The 18,102-nt window shown below is 51.8% G+C and overlaps 1 protein-coding gene across 1 annotated transcript in view; it reads right to left on the reverse strand.

Moving 5' to 3' along the window:
• Positions 1–18,102, reverse strand: part of LOC112239238 (GATOR complex protein WDR59-like) — a 55,190-nt gene that overhangs the window by 5,588 nt on the left and 31,500 nt on the right. Inside the window, 8 exon segments of the mRNA XM_042316262.1 lie at positions 635–747; positions 1,979–2,060; positions 4,443–4,576; positions 8,957–9,004; positions 15,766–15,878; positions 16,593–16,633; positions 16,808–16,961; positions 16,964–17,033. Of these exon segments, the coding sequence (XP_042172196.1) occupies positions 635–747; positions 1,979–2,060; positions 4,443–4,576; positions 8,957–9,004; positions 15,766–15,878; positions 16,593–16,633; positions 16,808–16,961; positions 16,964–17,033 (755 nt within the window).

Genomic DNA, 18,102 nt, shown 5'->3' on the forward strand with positions numbered 1-18,102 from the left:
GACACTAGTCTCTCTCCTGTTTCTGTAGTGAGACAGCTTGATGTACCAGGACACCCCCTGAACAGGACACTAGTCTCTCTCCTGTTTCTGTAGTGAGACAGCTTGATATACCAGGACACCCCCTGAACAGGACACTAGTCTCTCTCCTGTTTCTGTAGTGAGACAGCTTGATGTACCAGGACACCCCCTGGACAGGACACTAGTCTATCTCCTGTTTCTGTAGTGAGACAGCTTGATGTACCAGTACACCCCCTGAACAGGACACTAGTCTCTCTCCTGTTTCTGTAGTGAGACAGCTTGATATACCAGGACACCCCCTGAACAGGACACTAGTCTCTCTCCTGTTTCTGTAGTGAGACAGCTTGATATACCAGGACACCCCCTGGTCAAACTCAATTCCTGGCGGGTCCGGTATGTTCCTGCTGGGCTTTGCCAAAACTGATCTTTTGTCCAATTATTGTTATTTTTAATTGAGTATACAAAACATTAAGAACACCTTCCTAATATTGAATCAGTCTATGTCATGTCAGCAGGGGGTGTCATAATGTTCATAATGTTAATGTTCATAATGTTTTGTTCACTCAGTGTACATTAGTACAGTATATACAGTGTAGTATATTTGCCTGCTACTCACAGAGTCTCCAGCAGGTGGCGTCCAAACGGGTGTCTGGCCCAGGGAGCGTCTGCATCAGGGTCAGAGTCAGGACTGAGTTCTAGGCTGGTGGCAGCCGAGGCCAGGGCCCACACCTACAGTACACAGTTAATACAGGGTCATACAGTACACAGAGTTAATACAGGGTCCTACAGTACACAGAGTTAATACAGGGCCCTACAGTACACAGAGTTAACACAGGGCCCTACAGTACACAGAGTTAATACAGGGTCCTACAGTACACAGAGTTAATACAGGGCCCTACAGTACACAGAGTTAATACAGGGCCCTACAGTACACAGAGTTAATACAGGGCCCTACAGTACACAGAGTTAATACAGGGCCCTACAGTACACAGAGTTAATACAGGGCCCTACAGTACACAGAGTTAATACAGGGCCCTACAGTACACAGAGTTAATACAGGGCCCTACAGTACACAGAGTTAATACAGGGCCCTATAGTACACAGAGTTAATACAGGGCCCACACCTACAGTACACAGTTAATACAGGGTCATACAGTACACAGAGTTAACACAGGGTCCTACAGTACACAGAGTTAATACAGGGCCCACACCTACAGTACACAGAGTTAATTCAGGGCCCTACAGTACACAGAGTTAATACAGGGTCCTACAGTACACAGAGTTAACACAGGGCCCACACCTACAGTACACAGAGTTAATACAGGGTCCTACAGTACACAGAGTTAACACAGGGCCCACACCTACAGTACACAGAGTTAATTCAGGGCCCTACAGTACACAGAGTTAATACAGGGTCCTACAGTACACAGAGTTAACACAGGGTCCTACAGTACACAGAGTTAATAACCTCTCTGATCAGTCCTACCTTAGCCACGCCTCTGATCAGTCCTACCTTAGCCACGCCTCTGATCAGTCCTACCTTAGCCACGCCTCTGATCAGTCCTACCTTAGCCACGCCTCTGATCCGTCCTACCTTAGCCACGCCTCTGATCAGTCCTACCTTAGCCACGCCTCTGATCAGTCCTACCTTAGCCACGCCTCTGATCCGTCCTACCTTAGCCACGCCTCTGATCAGTCCTACCTTAGCCACGCCTCTGATCCGTCCTACCTTAGCCACGCCTCTGATCAGTCCTACCTTAGCCACGCCTCTGATCAGTCCTACCTTAGCCACGCCTCTGATCAGTCCTACCTTAGCCACGCCTCTGATCCGTCCTACCTTAGCCACGTCTCTGATCCGTCCTACCTTAGTCACGCCTCTGATCAGTCCTACCTTAGCCACGCCTCTGATAGCCACGCCTCTGATCAGTCCTACCTTAGCCACGCCTCTGATCCGTCCTACCTTAGCCACGTCTCTGCGTCCCACCACCAGAGCTGCTGCTGCATTCTTCTGACACGTGTCCTGTATGTCGTTCACATTCAGACTGCAGAGGGACAGACAGACATTACAGATGTTTCAACATGTTGAGGGACAAACAGACAGCACAGATGTTTCAACATGTTGAGGGACAGACAGACATTACAGATGTTTCAACATGTTGAGGGACAGACAGACATTACAGATGTTTCAACATGTTGAGGGACAGACAGACATTACAGATGTTTCAACATGTTGAGGGACAGACAGACATTACAGATGTTTCAACATGTTGAGGGACAGACATTACAGATGTTTCAACATGTTGAGGGACAAACAGACATTACAGATGTTTCAACATGTTGAGGGACAGACAGACATTACAGATGTTTCAACATGTTGAGGGACAAACAGACAGCACAGATGTTTCAACATGTTGAGGGACAAACAGACAGCACATTACAGATGTTTCAACATGTTGAGGGACAAACAGACATTACAGATGTTTCAACATGTTGAGGGACAAACAGACAGCACAGATGTTTCAACATGTTGAGGGACAAACAGACATTACAGATGTTTCAACATGTTGAGGGACAAACAGACATTACAGATGTTTCAACGTGTTGAGGGACAAACAGACAGCACAGATGTTTCAACATGTTGAGGGACAAACAGACATTACAGATGTTTCAACATGTTGAGGGACAAACAGACATTACAGATGTTTCAACATGTTGAGGGACAGACAGACATTACAGATGTTTCAACATGTTGAGGGACAGACAGACATTACAGATGTTTCAACATGTTGAGGGACAAACAGACAGCACAGATGTTTCAACATGTTGAGGGACAGACAGACATTACAGATGTTTCAACATGTTGAGGGACAAACAGACATTACAGATGTGTCAACATGTTGAGGGACAAACAGACATTACAGATGTGTCAACATGTTGAGGGACAAACAGACATTACAGATGTTTCAACATGTTGAGGGACAAACAGACAGCACAGATGTTTCAACATGTTGAGGGACAAACAGACATTACAGATGTTTCAACATGTTGAGGGACACACAGACATTACAGATGTTTCAACATGTTGAGGGACAAACAGACATTACAGATGTTTCAACATGTTGAGGGACAAACAGACAGCACATTACAGATGTTTCAACATGTTGAGGGACAGACATTACTGATGTTTCAACATGTTGAGGGACAAACAGACATTACAGATGTTTCAACATGTTGAGGGACAAACAGACATTACAGATGTTTCAACATGTTGAGGGACAGACAGACATTACAGATGTTTCAACGTGTTGAGGGACAAACAGACAGCACAGATGTTTCAACATGTTGAGGGACAAACAGACAGCACATTACAGATGTTTCAACATGTTGAGGGACAAACAGACAGCACATTACAGATGTTTCAACATGTTGAGGGACAGACAGACATTACAGATGTTTCAACATGTTGAGGGACAGACAGACATTACAGATGTTTCAACGTGTTGAGGGACAGACAGACATTACAGATGTTTCAACGTTGAGGGACAGACAGACATTACAGATGTTTCAACATGTTGAGGGACAGACAGACATTACAGATGTTTCAACATGTTGAGGGAGACAGACATTACAGATGTGTCAACATGTTGAGGGACAGACAGACATTACAGATGTTTCAACGTGTTGAGGACAAACAGACAGCACATTACAGATGTTTCAACATGTTGAGGGACAGACACACAGACATTACAGATGTTTCAACATGTTGAGGGACAGACAGACATTACAGATGTTTCAACATGTTGAGGGACAGACAGACATTACAGATGTTTCAACGTGTTGAGGGACAGACAGACATTACAGATGTTTCAACGTGGAGGGACAGACAGACATTACAGATGTATCAACATGTTGAGGGACAGACAGACATTACAGATGTTTCAACATGTTGAGGGAGACAGACATTACAGATGTGTCAACATGTTGAGGGACAGACAGACATTACAGATGTTTCAACGTGTTGAGGGACAGACAGACATTACAGATGTATCAACATGTTGGGGGACAAACAGACATTACAGATGTTTCAACGTGTTGAGTACAGCATTATATTATAATATTAAGATGTATTGAGCCTGGTACATGTACATCTATGTCTCCCCCAGGGTGATGACCTCACATGTATGTCTCCCCCAGGGTGATGACCTCACATGTATGTCTCCCCCAGGGTGATGAACTCACATGTATGTCTCCCCCAGGGTGATGAACTCACATGTATGTCTCCCCCAGGGTGATGAACTCACATGTATGTCTCCCCCAGGGTGATGAACTCACATGTATGTCTCCCCAGGGTGATGAACTCACATGTATGTCTCCCCCAGGGTGATGAACTCACATGTATGTCTCCCCCAGGGTGATGAACTCACATGTATGTCTCCCCCAGGGCTTTGTGAACGGGCAGCAGACAGGAGATCTCCTGGATGATGACTTTCCCTGCCAGCTTTACGGGTCTGTTACCGTAGTCGGCTCCCTCGCGCTTCGTCTTGAACCGACGAGACTTCTGACAGACAGAAAAAGACACCAACATCACAGAACTGACCATAGATCAGGGCTATAGACACCCTGGTGTTGTAGTGAGACCAGACAGAACTGACCATAGATCAGGGCTATAGACACCCTGGTGTTGTAGTGAGACCAGACAGAACTGACCATAGATCAGGGCTATAGACACCCTGGTGTTGTAGTGAGACCAGACAGAACTGACCATAGATCAGGGCTATAGACACCCTGGTGTTGTAGTGAGACCAGACAGAACTGACCATAGATCAGGGCTATAGACACCCTGGTGTTGTAGTGAGACCAGACAGAACTGACCATAGATCAGGGCTATAGACACCCTGGTGGTGTAGTGAGACCAGACAGAACTGACCATAGATCAGGGCTATAGACACCCTGGTGGTGTAGTGAGACCAGACAGAACTGACCATAGATCAGGGCTATAGACACCCTGGTGGTGTAGTGAGACCAGACAGAACTGACCATAGATCAGGGCTATAGACACCCTGGTGTTGTAGTGAGACCAGACCTGGGTTCAGGTATAGACTCTAGAGCTCCTCCCCAGGTCTGGTATAGACTCTAGACCTCCTCCCCAGGTCTGCTGTAGATTCTAGACCTCCTCCCCAGGTCTGGTATAGACTCTAGACCTCCTCCCCAGGTCTGCTGTAGATTCTAGACCTCCTCCCCAGGTCAGGTATAGACTCTAGACCTCCTCCCCAGGTCTGCTGTAGATTCTAGACCTTCTCCCCAGGTCTGCTGTAGATTCTAGACCTCCTCCCCAGGTCTGGTATAGACTCTAGACCTCCTCCCCAGGTCTGGTATAGATTCTAGACCTCCTCCCCAGGTCTGGTATAGACTCTAGACCTCCTCCCCAGGTCTGGTATAGACTCTAGACCTCCTCCCCAGGTCTGGTATAGACTCTAGACCTCCTCCCCAGGTCTGGTATAGACTCTAGACCTCCTCCCCAGGTCTGGTATAGACTCTAGACCTCCTCCCCAGGTCTGGTATAGACTCTAGACCTCCTCCCCAGGTCTGGTATATATTCTAGACCTCCTCCCCAGGTCTGCTGTAGATTCTAGACCTCCTCCCCAGGTCTGGTATAGACTCTTGACCTCCTCCCCAGGTCTGGTATAGACTCTAGACCTCCCCCAGGTCTGCTATAGATTCTAGACCTCCTCCCCAGGTCTGGTATAGACTCTAGACCTCCTCCCTAGGTCTGGTATAGACTCTAGACCTCCTCCCCAGGTCTGGTATAGACTCTAGACCTCCTCCCCAGGTCTGGTATAGACTCTAGACCTCCTCCCCAGGTCTGGTATAGACTCTAGACCTCCTCCCCAGGTCTGGTATAGACTCTAGACCTCCTCCCCAGGTCTGGAAGGCATTGTGGTGAGAATTTGTGAGAGGCCAACAGGCCTAAAGCTACATTACTGGGAGGTTGAACTCATCTCTCATGTTGACTAATGTCTTTTACGTTTCTGAAATGGTCAACAATTATTGATGTCAGTTACTGAGGAATTTGAACAAGAGGAATTTGAACATTTGTTGATGTTGTTGCCAGCAATCACACAACCTTACCTCAAGTGTTAAGAATTTGTAAGTAACAGACTTTGCCATCATTGAAGAGAGAGAGAGAGAGACAGAGAGAGAGAGAGAGAGAGAGAGAGAGACAGAGAGACAGAGAGACAGAGAGACAGAGAGACAGAGAGACAGAGAGACAGAGAGACAGAGAGACAGAGAGACAGAGAGACAGAGAGACAGAGACAGAGACAGAGACAGAGACAGAGAGACAGAGACAGAGACGAGAGAGAGAGAGAGAGAGAGGAGAGAGAGAGAGAGAGAGAGAGAGAGAGAGAGAGAGAGAAGAGAGGAGAGAGAGAGAAACAACGACAGAGAGAGAGGTTGAGTCATGATAAAACATGGTTATCCATACAGGTTATAGTGACTTAGTGACATCATGCAGGGTCCAGAGAGGAGAACAGAGAGACAGCAGAGACCCTGAAAAAGCCCAAGAGGAGAGAGGCGGAGAGAGAGACAGAGAGAGACAGGAGAGACCCTGAAGAAAGCCCAAGAGGAGAGAGGAGAGAGAGAGAGACAGGAGAGACCCTGAAGAAAGAGAGAGAGAGGCGGAGAGAGAGACAGGAGAGACCCTGAAGAAAGCCCAAGAGGAGAGAGGCGGAGAGAGAGAGACAGAGAGAGACAGGAGAGACCCTGAAGAAAGCCCAAGAGGAGAGAGGCGGAGAGAGAGAGACAGAGAGAGACAGGAGAGACCCTGAAGAAAGCCCAAGAGGAGAGAGGCGGAGAGAGAGAGAGAGAGAGAGACAGGAGAGACCCTGAAGAAAGCCCAAGAGGAGAGAGGCGGAGAGAGAGACACAGAGAGAGACAGGAGAGACCCTGAAGAAAGCCCAAGAGGAGAGAGGCGGAGAGAGAGAGACAGAGAGAGACAGGAGAGACCCTGAAGAAAGCCCAAGAGGAGAGAGGCGGAGAGAGAGAGACAGAGAGAGACAGGAGAGACCCTGAAGAAAGCCCAAGAGGAGAGAGGCGGAGAGAGAGACACAGAGAGAGACAGGAGAGACCCTGAAGAAAGCCCAAGAGGAGAGAGGCGGAGAGAGAGACAGAGAGAGACAGGAGAGACCCTGAAGAAAGCCCAAGAGGAGAGAGGCGGAGAGAGAGACACAGAGAGAGACAGGAGAGACCCTGAAGAAAGCCCAAGAGGAGAGAGGCGGGAGAGAGAGACAGAGAGAGACAGGAGAGACCCTGAAGAAAGCCCAAGAGGAGAGAGGCGGAGAGAGAGAGACAGAGAGAGACAGGAGAGACCCTGAAGAAAGCCCAAGAGGAGAAGCGGAGAGAGACACAAGAGGAGAGACCCTGAAGAAAGCCCAAGAGGAGAGAGGCGGAGAGAGAGAGACAGAGAGAGACAGGAGAGACCCTGAAGAAAGCCCAAGAGGAGAGAGGCGGAGAGAGAGAGACAGAGAGAGACAGGAGAGACCCTGAAGAAAGCCCAAGAGGAGAGAGGCGGAGAGAGAGACAGAGAGAGACAGGAGAGACCCTGAAGAAAGCCCAAGAGGAGAGAGGCGGAGAGAGAGAGACAGAGAGAGACAGGAGAGACCCTGAAGAAAGCCCAAGAGGAGAGAGGCGGGAGAGAGACACAGAGAGAGAGACAGGAGAGACCCTGAAGAAAGCCCAAGAGGAGAGAGGCGGGAGAGAGACACAGAGAGAGACAGGAGAGACCCTGAAGAAAGCCCAAGAGGAGAGAGGCGGAGAGAGAGACACAGAGAGAGACAGGAGAGACCCTGAAGAAAGCCCAAGAGGAGAGAGGCGGAGAGAGAGACACAGAGAGAGACAGGAGAGACCCTGAAGAAAGCCCAAGAGGAGAGAGGCGGAGAGAGAGAGACAGAGAGAGACAGGAGAGACCCTGAAGAAAGCCCAAGAGGAGAGAGGCGGAGAGAGACACAGAGAGAGACAGGAGAGACCCTGAAGAAAGCCCAAGAGGAGAGAGGCGGAGAGAGACACAGAGAGAGACAGGAGAGACCCTGAAGAAAGCCCAAGAGGAGAGAGGCGGAGAGAGAGAGACAGAGAGAGACAGGAGAGACCCTGAAGAAAGCCAAGAGGAGAGAGGCGGAGAGAGAGAGACAGAGAGAGAGAGAGACCCTGAAGAAAGCCCAAGAGGAGAGAGGCGGAGAGAGAGACAGAGAGAGACAGGAGAGACCCTGAAGAAAGCCCAAGAGGAGAGAGGCGGAGAGAGAGACAGAGAGAGACAGGAGAGACCCTGAAGAAAGCCCAAGAGGAGAGAGGCGGAGAGACACAGAGAGAGACAGGAGAGACCCTGAAGAAAGCCCAAGAGAGAGAGGCGGAGAGAGAGAGACAGAGAGAGACAGGAGAGACCCTGAAGAAAGCCCAAGAGGAGAGAGGCGGAGAGAGAGAGACAGAGAGAGACAGGAGAGACCCTGAAGAAAGCCCAAGAGGAGAGAGGCGGAGAGAGAGAGACAGAGAGAGACAGGAGAGACCCTGAAGAAAGCCCAAGAGGAGAGAGGCGGGAGAGAGAGACAGAGAGAGACAGGAGAGACCCTGAAGAAAGCCCAAGAGGAGAGAGGCGGAGAGAGAGACACAGAGAGAGACAGGAGAGACCCTGAAGAAAGCCCAAGAGGAGAGAGGCAGAGAGAGACAGAGAGAGACAGGAGAGACCCTGAAGAAAGCCCAAGAGGAGAGAGGCTGAAGGAGAGAGAGAGAGAGAGACAGGAGAGACCCTGAAGAAAGCCCAAGAGGAGAGAGGCGGAGAGAGAGACACAGAGAGAGACAGGAGAGACCCTGAAGAAAGCCCAAGAGGAGAGGCGGAGAGAGAGGCGGATAGAGGGATGGACGGAAGGAGGGCGTGGGAACCAAATACCGGGCAGTCATGAATGGACCAGCGGCGAAGGCCAGACTGAGGAGGCTTCTGATTGGTGGAGATAGAGTGGACCAACCACAGCACAGAGATGGGAGGGGGTGGGCCAGGGGAGGCATGCCAGTCAGCGGGACAGCCAACACACAGGGAAGGGAGAGGAGGGAGGGGAGAGGAGAGGAGGGAAGGGAGAGGAGAGGAGGGAAGGGAAGGGAGAGAAGGGAGGGAGAGGAGAGGAGAGGAGAGGAGGGAAGGAGAGGAGGGAAGGGAGAGGAGAGGAGGGAAGGGAGAGGAGAGAAGGGAGAGGAGGGAAGGGAGAGGAGGGAAGGGAAGAGGAGAGGAGGGAGAGGAGGGAAGGGAGAGGAGGGAAGGGAGAGGAGGGAAGGGAGAGTAGGGAAGGGAGAGGAGAGAAGGGAGAGGAGTGAAGGGAGAGGAGAGGAGGGAAGGGAGAGGAGAGGAGGGAAGGGAGAGGAGGGAAGGGAGAGGAGAGGAGGGAAGGGAGGAGAGGAGAGGAGAGGAGAGGAGAGAAGGGAGGGAGAGGAGGGAAGGGAAGGGAAGGGAAGGGAAGGGAAGGGAAGGGAAGGGAAGGGAAGGGAAGGGAAGGGAAGGGAAGGGAAGGGAAGGGAAGGGAAGGGAAGGGAGAGGAGAGGAGAGGAGAGGAGAGGAGGGAGAGGAGGGAAGGGAAGGGAGAGGAGAGGAGGGACACAAAACAACCATGAAGGTAAACACAAAACAACCCACAAGGTAAACACATCAACCACAACAGAATGGGAATGAAGGACCTAGGTAGTTACTAGTTATAGCTACAGTATAATGAATGACCTAGTAGTTACTAGTTATAGCTACAGTATAATGAATGACCTAGGTAGTTACTAGTTATAGCTACAGTATAATTAATGACCTAGGTAGTTTCTAGTTATAGCTACAGTATAATGAATGACCTAGGTAGTTACTAGTTATAGCTACAGTATAATTAATTACCTAGGTAGTTTCTAGTTATAGTTTATAGCTATAATGAATTACTTTTAGACTAGTTGAGTATCTGGAGCATCAGCATTTGTGGGTTCGATTACAGGCTCAAAATGGCAGGAAACAAATAACTTTCTTTTGAAACTCATCAGTCTACTCCCTTCACAGAACAGCGCAAACTGTCTCTAACCAGAATAGAAAGAGGAGTTGGAGGACCTGGTCTACAACTGAGCAAGAGGACAGGGACATTAGAGTGTCTAGTTTGAGGAACAGACGCCTCACAAGTCCTCAACCTGCAGCATCATCATCAAATAGTACCCACAAAACACCAGTCTCAACGTCAACAGTGAAGAGGCGACTCCGGGATGCTGGCCTTCTAGGCAGAGTTGCAAAGAAAAAGCCATATCTCAGACTGGCCAATAAAAAGAAAATATTAAGATGGGCAAAAGAACACAGACACTGGACAGAGGAACTCTGCCTAGAAGGCCAGCATCCCAGAGTTGCCTCTTCACTGTTGACGTTGAGACTGGACAGAGGAACTCTGCCTAGAAGGCCAGCATCCCGGAGTCTCCTCTTCACTGTTGATGTTGAGACTGGACAGAGGAACTCTGCCTAGAAGGCCAGCATCCCGGAGTCTCCTCTTCACTGTTGACGTTGAGACTGGACAGAGGAACTCTTCCTAGAAGGCCAGCATCCCAGAGTCGCCTCTTCACTGTTGACGTTGAGACTGGACAGAGGAACTCTGCCTAGAAGGCCAGCATCCCGGAGTCTCCTCTTCACTGTTGACGTTGAGACTGGACAGAGGAACTCTGCCTAGAAGGCCAGCATCCCGGAGTCACCTCTTCACTGTTGACGTTGAGACTGGACAGAGGAACTCTGCCTAGAAGGCCAGCATCCCGGAGTCGCCTCTTCACTGTTGACGTTGAGACTGGACAGAGGAACTCTGCCTAGAAGGCCAGCATCCCAGAGTCGCCTCTTCACTGTTGACGTTGAGACTGGACAGAGGAACTCTGCCTAGAAGGCCAGCATCCCGGAGTCGCCTCTTCACTGTTGAGACTGCCTCGTTGATAGGGTTGTTAAGGCAGTGGTATGTCATTAGAAAGATTGAAAAAAGCAAGGGGCCTAAACAGCTACCCTGGGGAATTCCATTATCGATCATTGTCCAGCAAACTATGATCGATTATGTCAAAAGCCACACTGAAATCTAACAAAACAGCCCCCACAATTTCTCTCAACCAATCATCAGTAATTTGCCGTGCTTGTTGAATGTCGTTCTCTATAAGCGTGCTGAAAGTCTGTTGTCAATTTGTTTACTGTGAAATAGCATTGTATCTGGTCAAACAGATTTTTCCAGAAGTATACTAAGGGTTGGTAACAGGCTGATTGGTCGGCTATTTGAGCCAGTAAAAGGGGCTTTACTATTCTTGGGTAGTGGAATGACTTTAGCTTCCCCCCAGGCCTGAGGAGAATAGCGGACAATATTGCCACATCTTAAATTTAAGCCTACTAGAATCTGCCACATAGGAGTGGCAATATTGTCTGCAATTATCCTCAGTATATTTTCCATTGAGATTGTCAGACACTGGTGGCTTGTCATTGTTGAAAGACAACAATATTTTTTTTCACCTCTTCCATACTGACATTACAGAATTCAAAAGTACAATTCTTGTCTTTCATAATTTGGTCCGATATACCTGGATGTGTAGTCTCAGCATTTGTTGCTGGCATGTCATCCCGAAGTTTGCTTATCTCGCAAATTAAAAAGTCATTAAAGTAGTTGGCAATTTCAGTGGGTTTTGTGATGAATGAGCCATCTGATACAATGAATGACGGAGCAGAGTTGGCTTTTATCTCTCAAAATGTAATTCAAGCTGTTTAATCATTGATCTTTATTTCAGAAGTTTCTTCTTTTTATTTAGATTAGTCACATCTGCTGCCAGACTAATTTGCCATACCTTTTGCCTCTTCCCTCTCAACCATTTTTCAATTCCTCATCAATCTAAGGGGATTTAACAGTTTTTACAGTCCTTTTCTTAATGAGCTTATTAGTAACTGGAATAAGCAATTTCATAAATGTGTCAAGTGCAGCGTCTGGTTGCTCCTCATTACACACCACAGACCAGCAGCGTCTGGTTGCTCCTCATTACACACCACAGACCAGCAGCGTCTGGTTGCTCCTCATTACACACCACAGACCAGCAGCGTCTGGTTGCTCCTCATTACACGCCACAGACCAGCAGCGTCTGGTTGCTCCTCATTACACGCCACAGACCAGCAGCGTCTGGTTGTTCCTCATTACTGGTTGCTCATTACAGACCAGCAGCGTCTGGTTGCTCCTCATTACACACCACAGACCAGCAGCGTCTGGTTGCTCCTCATTACACACCACAGACCAGCAGCGTCTGGTTGCTCCTCATTACACACCACAGACCAGCAGCGTCTGGTTGCTCCTCATTACACACCACAGACCAGCAGTGTCTGGTTGCTCCTCATTACCTCATTATAGACCAGCAGCGTCTGGTTACTCCTCATTAAACACCACAGACCAGCAGCGTCTGGTTGCTCCTCATTACACACCACGGACCAACTGATATTCTTTACATCATCAACATATGAATCACTACAGAACGTATTGTATGACCTCTTATACACTATATTAGGCCCAGCCTTTGGAACTGTGGTTTTCCTAGATAAGGCTACTATATTGTGATCACTACATCCTATGGATCTGGATACTGCTTTAAAGCCAATTTCTGCAGCATTAGTAAACCTGAAGCCATATTACTTCAACAGTATTTAACATGAGATCGTCTCTAAGCTTTACAGGAATGTGGTTCTGAATATAAACAGCAACACCTCCACCATTGGCATTTCTGTCTTTTCTGTAGATGTTATAACCATGTATTGCCACCACTGTATCATCAAAGGTATTATCTAAGTGAGTTTCAGAGATATGGTGGTATTAAACATTTCGTATTGTAGATATGTAGTAGTGTAATAATGTTATATGATGGACTGTTTTATATGTAATTAAATGCCTTAATGTGTTTGGACCCCAGGAAGAGTAGCTGCTGCATTGGCAGGAACTAATGGGGATCCATAATAAACCCCAGGAAGAGTAGCTGCTGCCTTGGCAGAACAGTGGGGATCCTAATAATCCCCAGGAAGAGTAGTGTGCCTTGTAATGGGTCCTAAACCCCAGGAAGAGTAGCTCCCCAGTGTGTGTCCTAAACCCCCAGTGTGTGTCCTACGCTCCCCAGTGTGTCCTACACTCCCCAGTGTGTGTTGTGTGTGTCCTACGCTCCCCAGTGCGTGTGCTACGCTCCCCAGTGCGTGTCCTACGCTCCCCAGTGTGTCCTGTCCCCAGTGTGTGTCCTACGCTCCCCAGTGTGTGTTGTGTGTGTCCTACGCTCCCCAGTGCGTGTCCTACACAGTGCGTGTCCTACACTCCCCAGTGTGTCCTACGCTCCCAGTGCGTGTCCTACGCTCCCCAGTGTGTGTTGTGCGTGTCCTACGCTCCCCAGTGCGTGTCCTACACTCCCCAGTGTGTCCTACGCTCCCCAGTGCGTGTCCTACGCTCCCCAGTGCGTGTCCTACGCTCCCCAGTGCGTGTCCTACACTCCCCAGTGCGTGTCCTAGTGCGTGTCCTACACTCCCCAGTGCGTGTCCTACACTCCCCAGTGCGTGTCCTACACTCCCCAGTGCGTGTCCTACACTCCCCAGTGCGTGTCCTACACTCCCCAGTGCGTGTCCTACACTCCCCAGTGCGTGTCCTACACTCCCCAGTGCGTGTCCTACACTCCCCAGTGCGTGTCCTACGCTCCCCAGTGTGTCCTACACTCCCCAGTGTGTGTTGTGTGTGTCCTACGCTCCCCAGTGTGTCCTACACTCCCCAGTGCGTGTCCTACACTCCCCAGTGTGTGTTGTGTGTGTCCTACGCTCCCCAGTGTGTGTTGTGTGTGTCCTACGCTCCCCAGTGCGTGTCCTACGCTCCCCAGTGCGTGTCCTACGCTCCCCAGTGTGTGTTGTGTGTGTCCTACACTCCCCAGTGCGTGTCCTACACTCCCCAGTGTGTGTTGTGCATGTCTTACGCTCCCCAGTGTGTCCTACGCTCCCCAGTGCGTGTCCTACGCTCCCCAGTGCGTGTCCTACGCTCCCCAGTGTGTCCTACACTCCCCAGTGTGTCCTACACTCCCCAGTGTGTCCTACACTCCCCAGTGTGTGTCCTACGCTCCCCAGTGTGTGTCCTACGCTCCCCAGTGTGTGTTGTGTGTGTCCTACGCTCCCCAGTGCGTGTCCTACGCTCCCCAGTGCGTGTCGCTGTGTGTCCTACACTCCCCAGTGCGTGTCCTACACTCCCCAGTGTGTGTCCCCAGTGTGTGTCTTACGCTCCCCAGTGTGTCCTACGCTCCCCAGTGCGTGTCCTACGCTCCCCAGTGCGTGTCCTACGCTCCCCAGTGTGTCCTACACTCCCCAGTGTGTCCTACACTCCCCAGTATGTGTCCTACGCTCCCCAGTGTGTGTCCTACGCTCCCCAGTGTGTGTCCTACGCTCCCCAGTGTGTGTCCTACGCTCCCCAGTGTGTTGTGTGTGTCCTACGCTCCCCAGTGTGTGTCCTACGCTCCCCAGTGTGTGTCCTACGCTCCCCAGTGTGTGTTGTGCGTGTCCTACGCTCCCAGTGTGTGTCCTACGCTCCCCAGCGTGTGTCCTACGCTCCCCAGCGTGTGTCCTACGCTCCCCAGCGTGTGTCCTACGCTCCCCAGCGTGTGTTGTGTGTGTCCTACGCTCCCCAGTGTGTGTTGTGTGTGTCCTACGCTCCCCAGTGTGTGTCCTACGCTCACCAGTGTGTGTCCTACGCTCACCAGTGTGTCCTACGCTCCCCAGTGTGTGTTGTGTGTGTCCTAGGCTCCCCAGTGTGTCCTACGCTCCCCAATGTGTGTCCTACGCTCCCCAGCTTGTGTTGTGTGTGTCCTACGCTCCCCAGTGCGTGTCCTACGCTCCCCAGTGCGTGTCCTACGCTCCCCAGTGCGTGTCCTACGCTCCCCAGTGTGTGTTGTGTGTGTCCTACGCTCCCCAGTGTGTCCTACGCTCCCAGTGTGTGTCCTACGCTCCCCAGCATGTGTTGTGTGTGTCCTACGCTCCCCAGTGTGTGTCCTACGCTCCCCAGTGTGTGTTGTGTGTGTCCTACACTCCCCAGTGTGTGTTGTGCATGTCTTACGCTCCCCAGTGTGTCCTACGCTCCCCAGTGCGTGTCCTACGCTCCCCAGTGCGTGTCCTACGCTCCCCAGTGCGTGTCCTACACGCTCCCCAGTGTGTCCTACACTCCCCAGTGTGTCCTACACTCCCCAGTGTGTCCTACACTCCCCAGTGTGTGTCCTACGCTCCCCAGTGTGTGTCCTACGCTCCCCAGTGTGTGTCCTACGCTCCCCAGTGTGTGTCCTACACTCCCCAGTGTGTGTCCTACGCTCCTCAGCGTGTGTGTTGTGTGTGTCCTACGCTCCCCAGTGTGTGTTGTGTGTGTCCTACGCTCCCCAGTGTGTGTCCTACGCTCACCAGTGTGTGTCCTACGCTCCCCAGTGTGTCCTACGCTCCCCAGTGTGTGTCCTACGCTCCCCAGCATGTGTTGTGTGTGTCCTACGCTCCCCAGTGTGTGTCCTACGCTCCCCAGTGTGTGTCCTACGCTCCCCCAGTGTGTGTCCTACGCTCCCCAGTGTGTGTCCTACGCTCCCCAGTGTGTGTCCTACGCTCCCCAGTGTGTGTCCTACGCTCCCCAGTGTGTGTCCTACGCTCCCCAGTGTGTGTTGTGTGTGTCCTTCGCTCCCCAGCATGTGTTGTGTGTGTCTCACCCGTTCTTTGTAGTAGAATGATGATATGGAGACATGGTCCTTGTCCGTGTGGGTGGGGCTGCCACTGTACAGCCTCAGAGAGCTCTGAGACTCACTACGCATCTTCATAGGAGTCAGGACCCCACTGTGGTACCAGACAGGGCCGACAGGGACCTGGAGGACACACAGAGGCAGGTTAACAAGGACCCCACTGTGGTACAGAGACAGGACCGACAGGGACCTGGGGACCCACAGAGGCAGGTTAACAAGGACCCCACTGTGGTACGGAGACAGGACCGACAGGGACCTGGGGACCCACAGAGACAGGTTAACAAGGACCCCACTGTGGTACGCAGACAGGGCCGACAGGGACCTGGGGACACACAGAGACAGGTTAACAAGGACCCCACTGTGGTACGCAGACAGGGCCGACAGGGACCTGGGGACACACAGAGGCAGGTTAACAAGGACCACACTGTGGTACAGAGACAGGGACCTGGGGGACACACAGAGACAGGTTAACAAGGACCCCACTGTGGTACGCAGACAGGGCCGACAGGGACCTGGGGGACACACAGAGACAGGTTAACAAGGACCCCACTGTGGTACGGAGACAGGGCCGACAGGGACCTGGGGGACACACAGAGGCAGGTTAACAAGGACCACACTGTGGTACGCAGACAGGGCCGACAGGGACCTGGGGGACACACAGAGACAGGTTAACAAGGACCCCACTGTGGTACGCAGACAGGGCCGACAGGGACCTGGGGGACACACAGAGGCAGGTTAACAAGGACCACACTGTGGTACAGAGACAGGGACCTGGGGGACACACAGAGACAGGTTAACAAGGACCCCACTGTGGTACGCAGACAGGGCCGACAGGGACCTGGGGGACACACAGAGGCAGGTTAACAAGGACCCCACTGTGGTACGGAGACAGGGCCGACAGGGACCTGGGGACACACAGAGGCAGGTTAACAAGGACCCCACTGTGGTACGGAGACAGGGACCTGGGGACACACAGATAACAGGTTAATGAGTGCAGCAGTATAAAGTGTACCTGGGTGTGGGTTCAGTGGGTGGTACCGAGCGATGCATAGTGATGGGTCTTGTGAAGTACACCAAGCAGCCGGTGCCACAGAAGCGAGCCCCGGAGGTACGAGGGAAGGGGATGTTGGCATCCTGGTAGGAGCCGTAGGTGTTGGTGACCCGGGGAAGGCTGGCAGAGCAGGGGTCACGGGGTTAGACAGGACCCACGGGTTGGCAGCACTACCATCCTCCTGGGTCTATGGAGCGAGAACAGAGAATACATACTGTTATGGGACAGCCCCTTGTATCCTGCTGGAACAGCCCCTCGTATCAGCCCCTCGTATCCTGCTGGAACAGCCCCTTGTATCCTGCTGGGACAGCCCCTCGTATCAGCCCTCGTATCCTGCTGGGACAGCCCCTTGTATCCTGCTGGAACAGCCCCTCGTATCCTGCTGGAACAGCCCCTCGTATCCTGCTGGAACAGCCCCTCGTATCCTGCTGGAACAGCCCCTCGTATCCCACTGGGACAGCCCCTCGTATCAGCCCCTTGTAATCCTACTGGGACAGCCCCTTGTATCCTGCTGGAACAACCCCTCGTATCCTGCTGGAACAGCCCCTCGTATCCTGCTGGGACAGCCCCTCGTATCCTGCTGGAACAGCCCTCGTATCCTGCTGGAACAGCCCCTCGTATCCTGCTGGAACAGCCCCTCGTATCCTGCTGGAACAGCCCCTCGTATCCCGCTGGAACAGCCCCTCGTATCCCGCTGGAACAGCCCCTTGTATCCTGCTGGAACAGCCCCTCGTATCCTGCTGGAACAGCCCCTCGTATCAGCCCCGTATCCCGCTGGGACAGCCCCTCGTATCCCGCTGGGACAGCCCCTCGTATCCCGCTGGGGCAGCCCCTCGTATCCCGCTGGGGCAGCCCCTCGTATCCCGCTGGGACAGCCCCTCGTATCCCGCTGGGACAGCCCCTCGTATCCCGCTGGGGCAGCCCTCGTATCCCGCTGGGGCAGCCCCTCGTATCCCGCTGGGGCAGCCCCTCGTATCCCGCTGGGGCAGCCCTCGTATCCCGCTGGGGCAGCCCTCGTATCCCGCTGGGGCAGCCCCTCGTATCAGCCCCTCGTATCCCACTGGGACAGCCCCTCGTATCCTGCTGGAACAGCCCTCGTATCCTGCTGGAACAGCCCCTCGTATCCTGCTGGAACAGCCCCTCGTATCCTGCTGGAACAGCCCCTCGTATCCTGCTGGAACAGCCCCTCGTATCCTGCTGGAACAGCCCCTCGTATCCCGCTGGAACAGCCCCTCATATCCCACTGGGACAGCCCT

The sequence above is a fragment of the Oncorhynchus tshawytscha genome, unplaced genomic scaffold (assembly GCF_018296145.1).
Source record: "Oncorhynchus tshawytscha isolate Ot180627B unplaced genomic scaffold, Otsh_v2.0 Un_contig_4953_pilon_pilon, whole genome shotgun sequence".
In the NCBI taxonomy this organism is placed as follows: domain Eukaryota; kingdom Metazoa; phylum Chordata; class Actinopteri; order Salmoniformes; family Salmonidae; genus Oncorhynchus; species Oncorhynchus tshawytscha.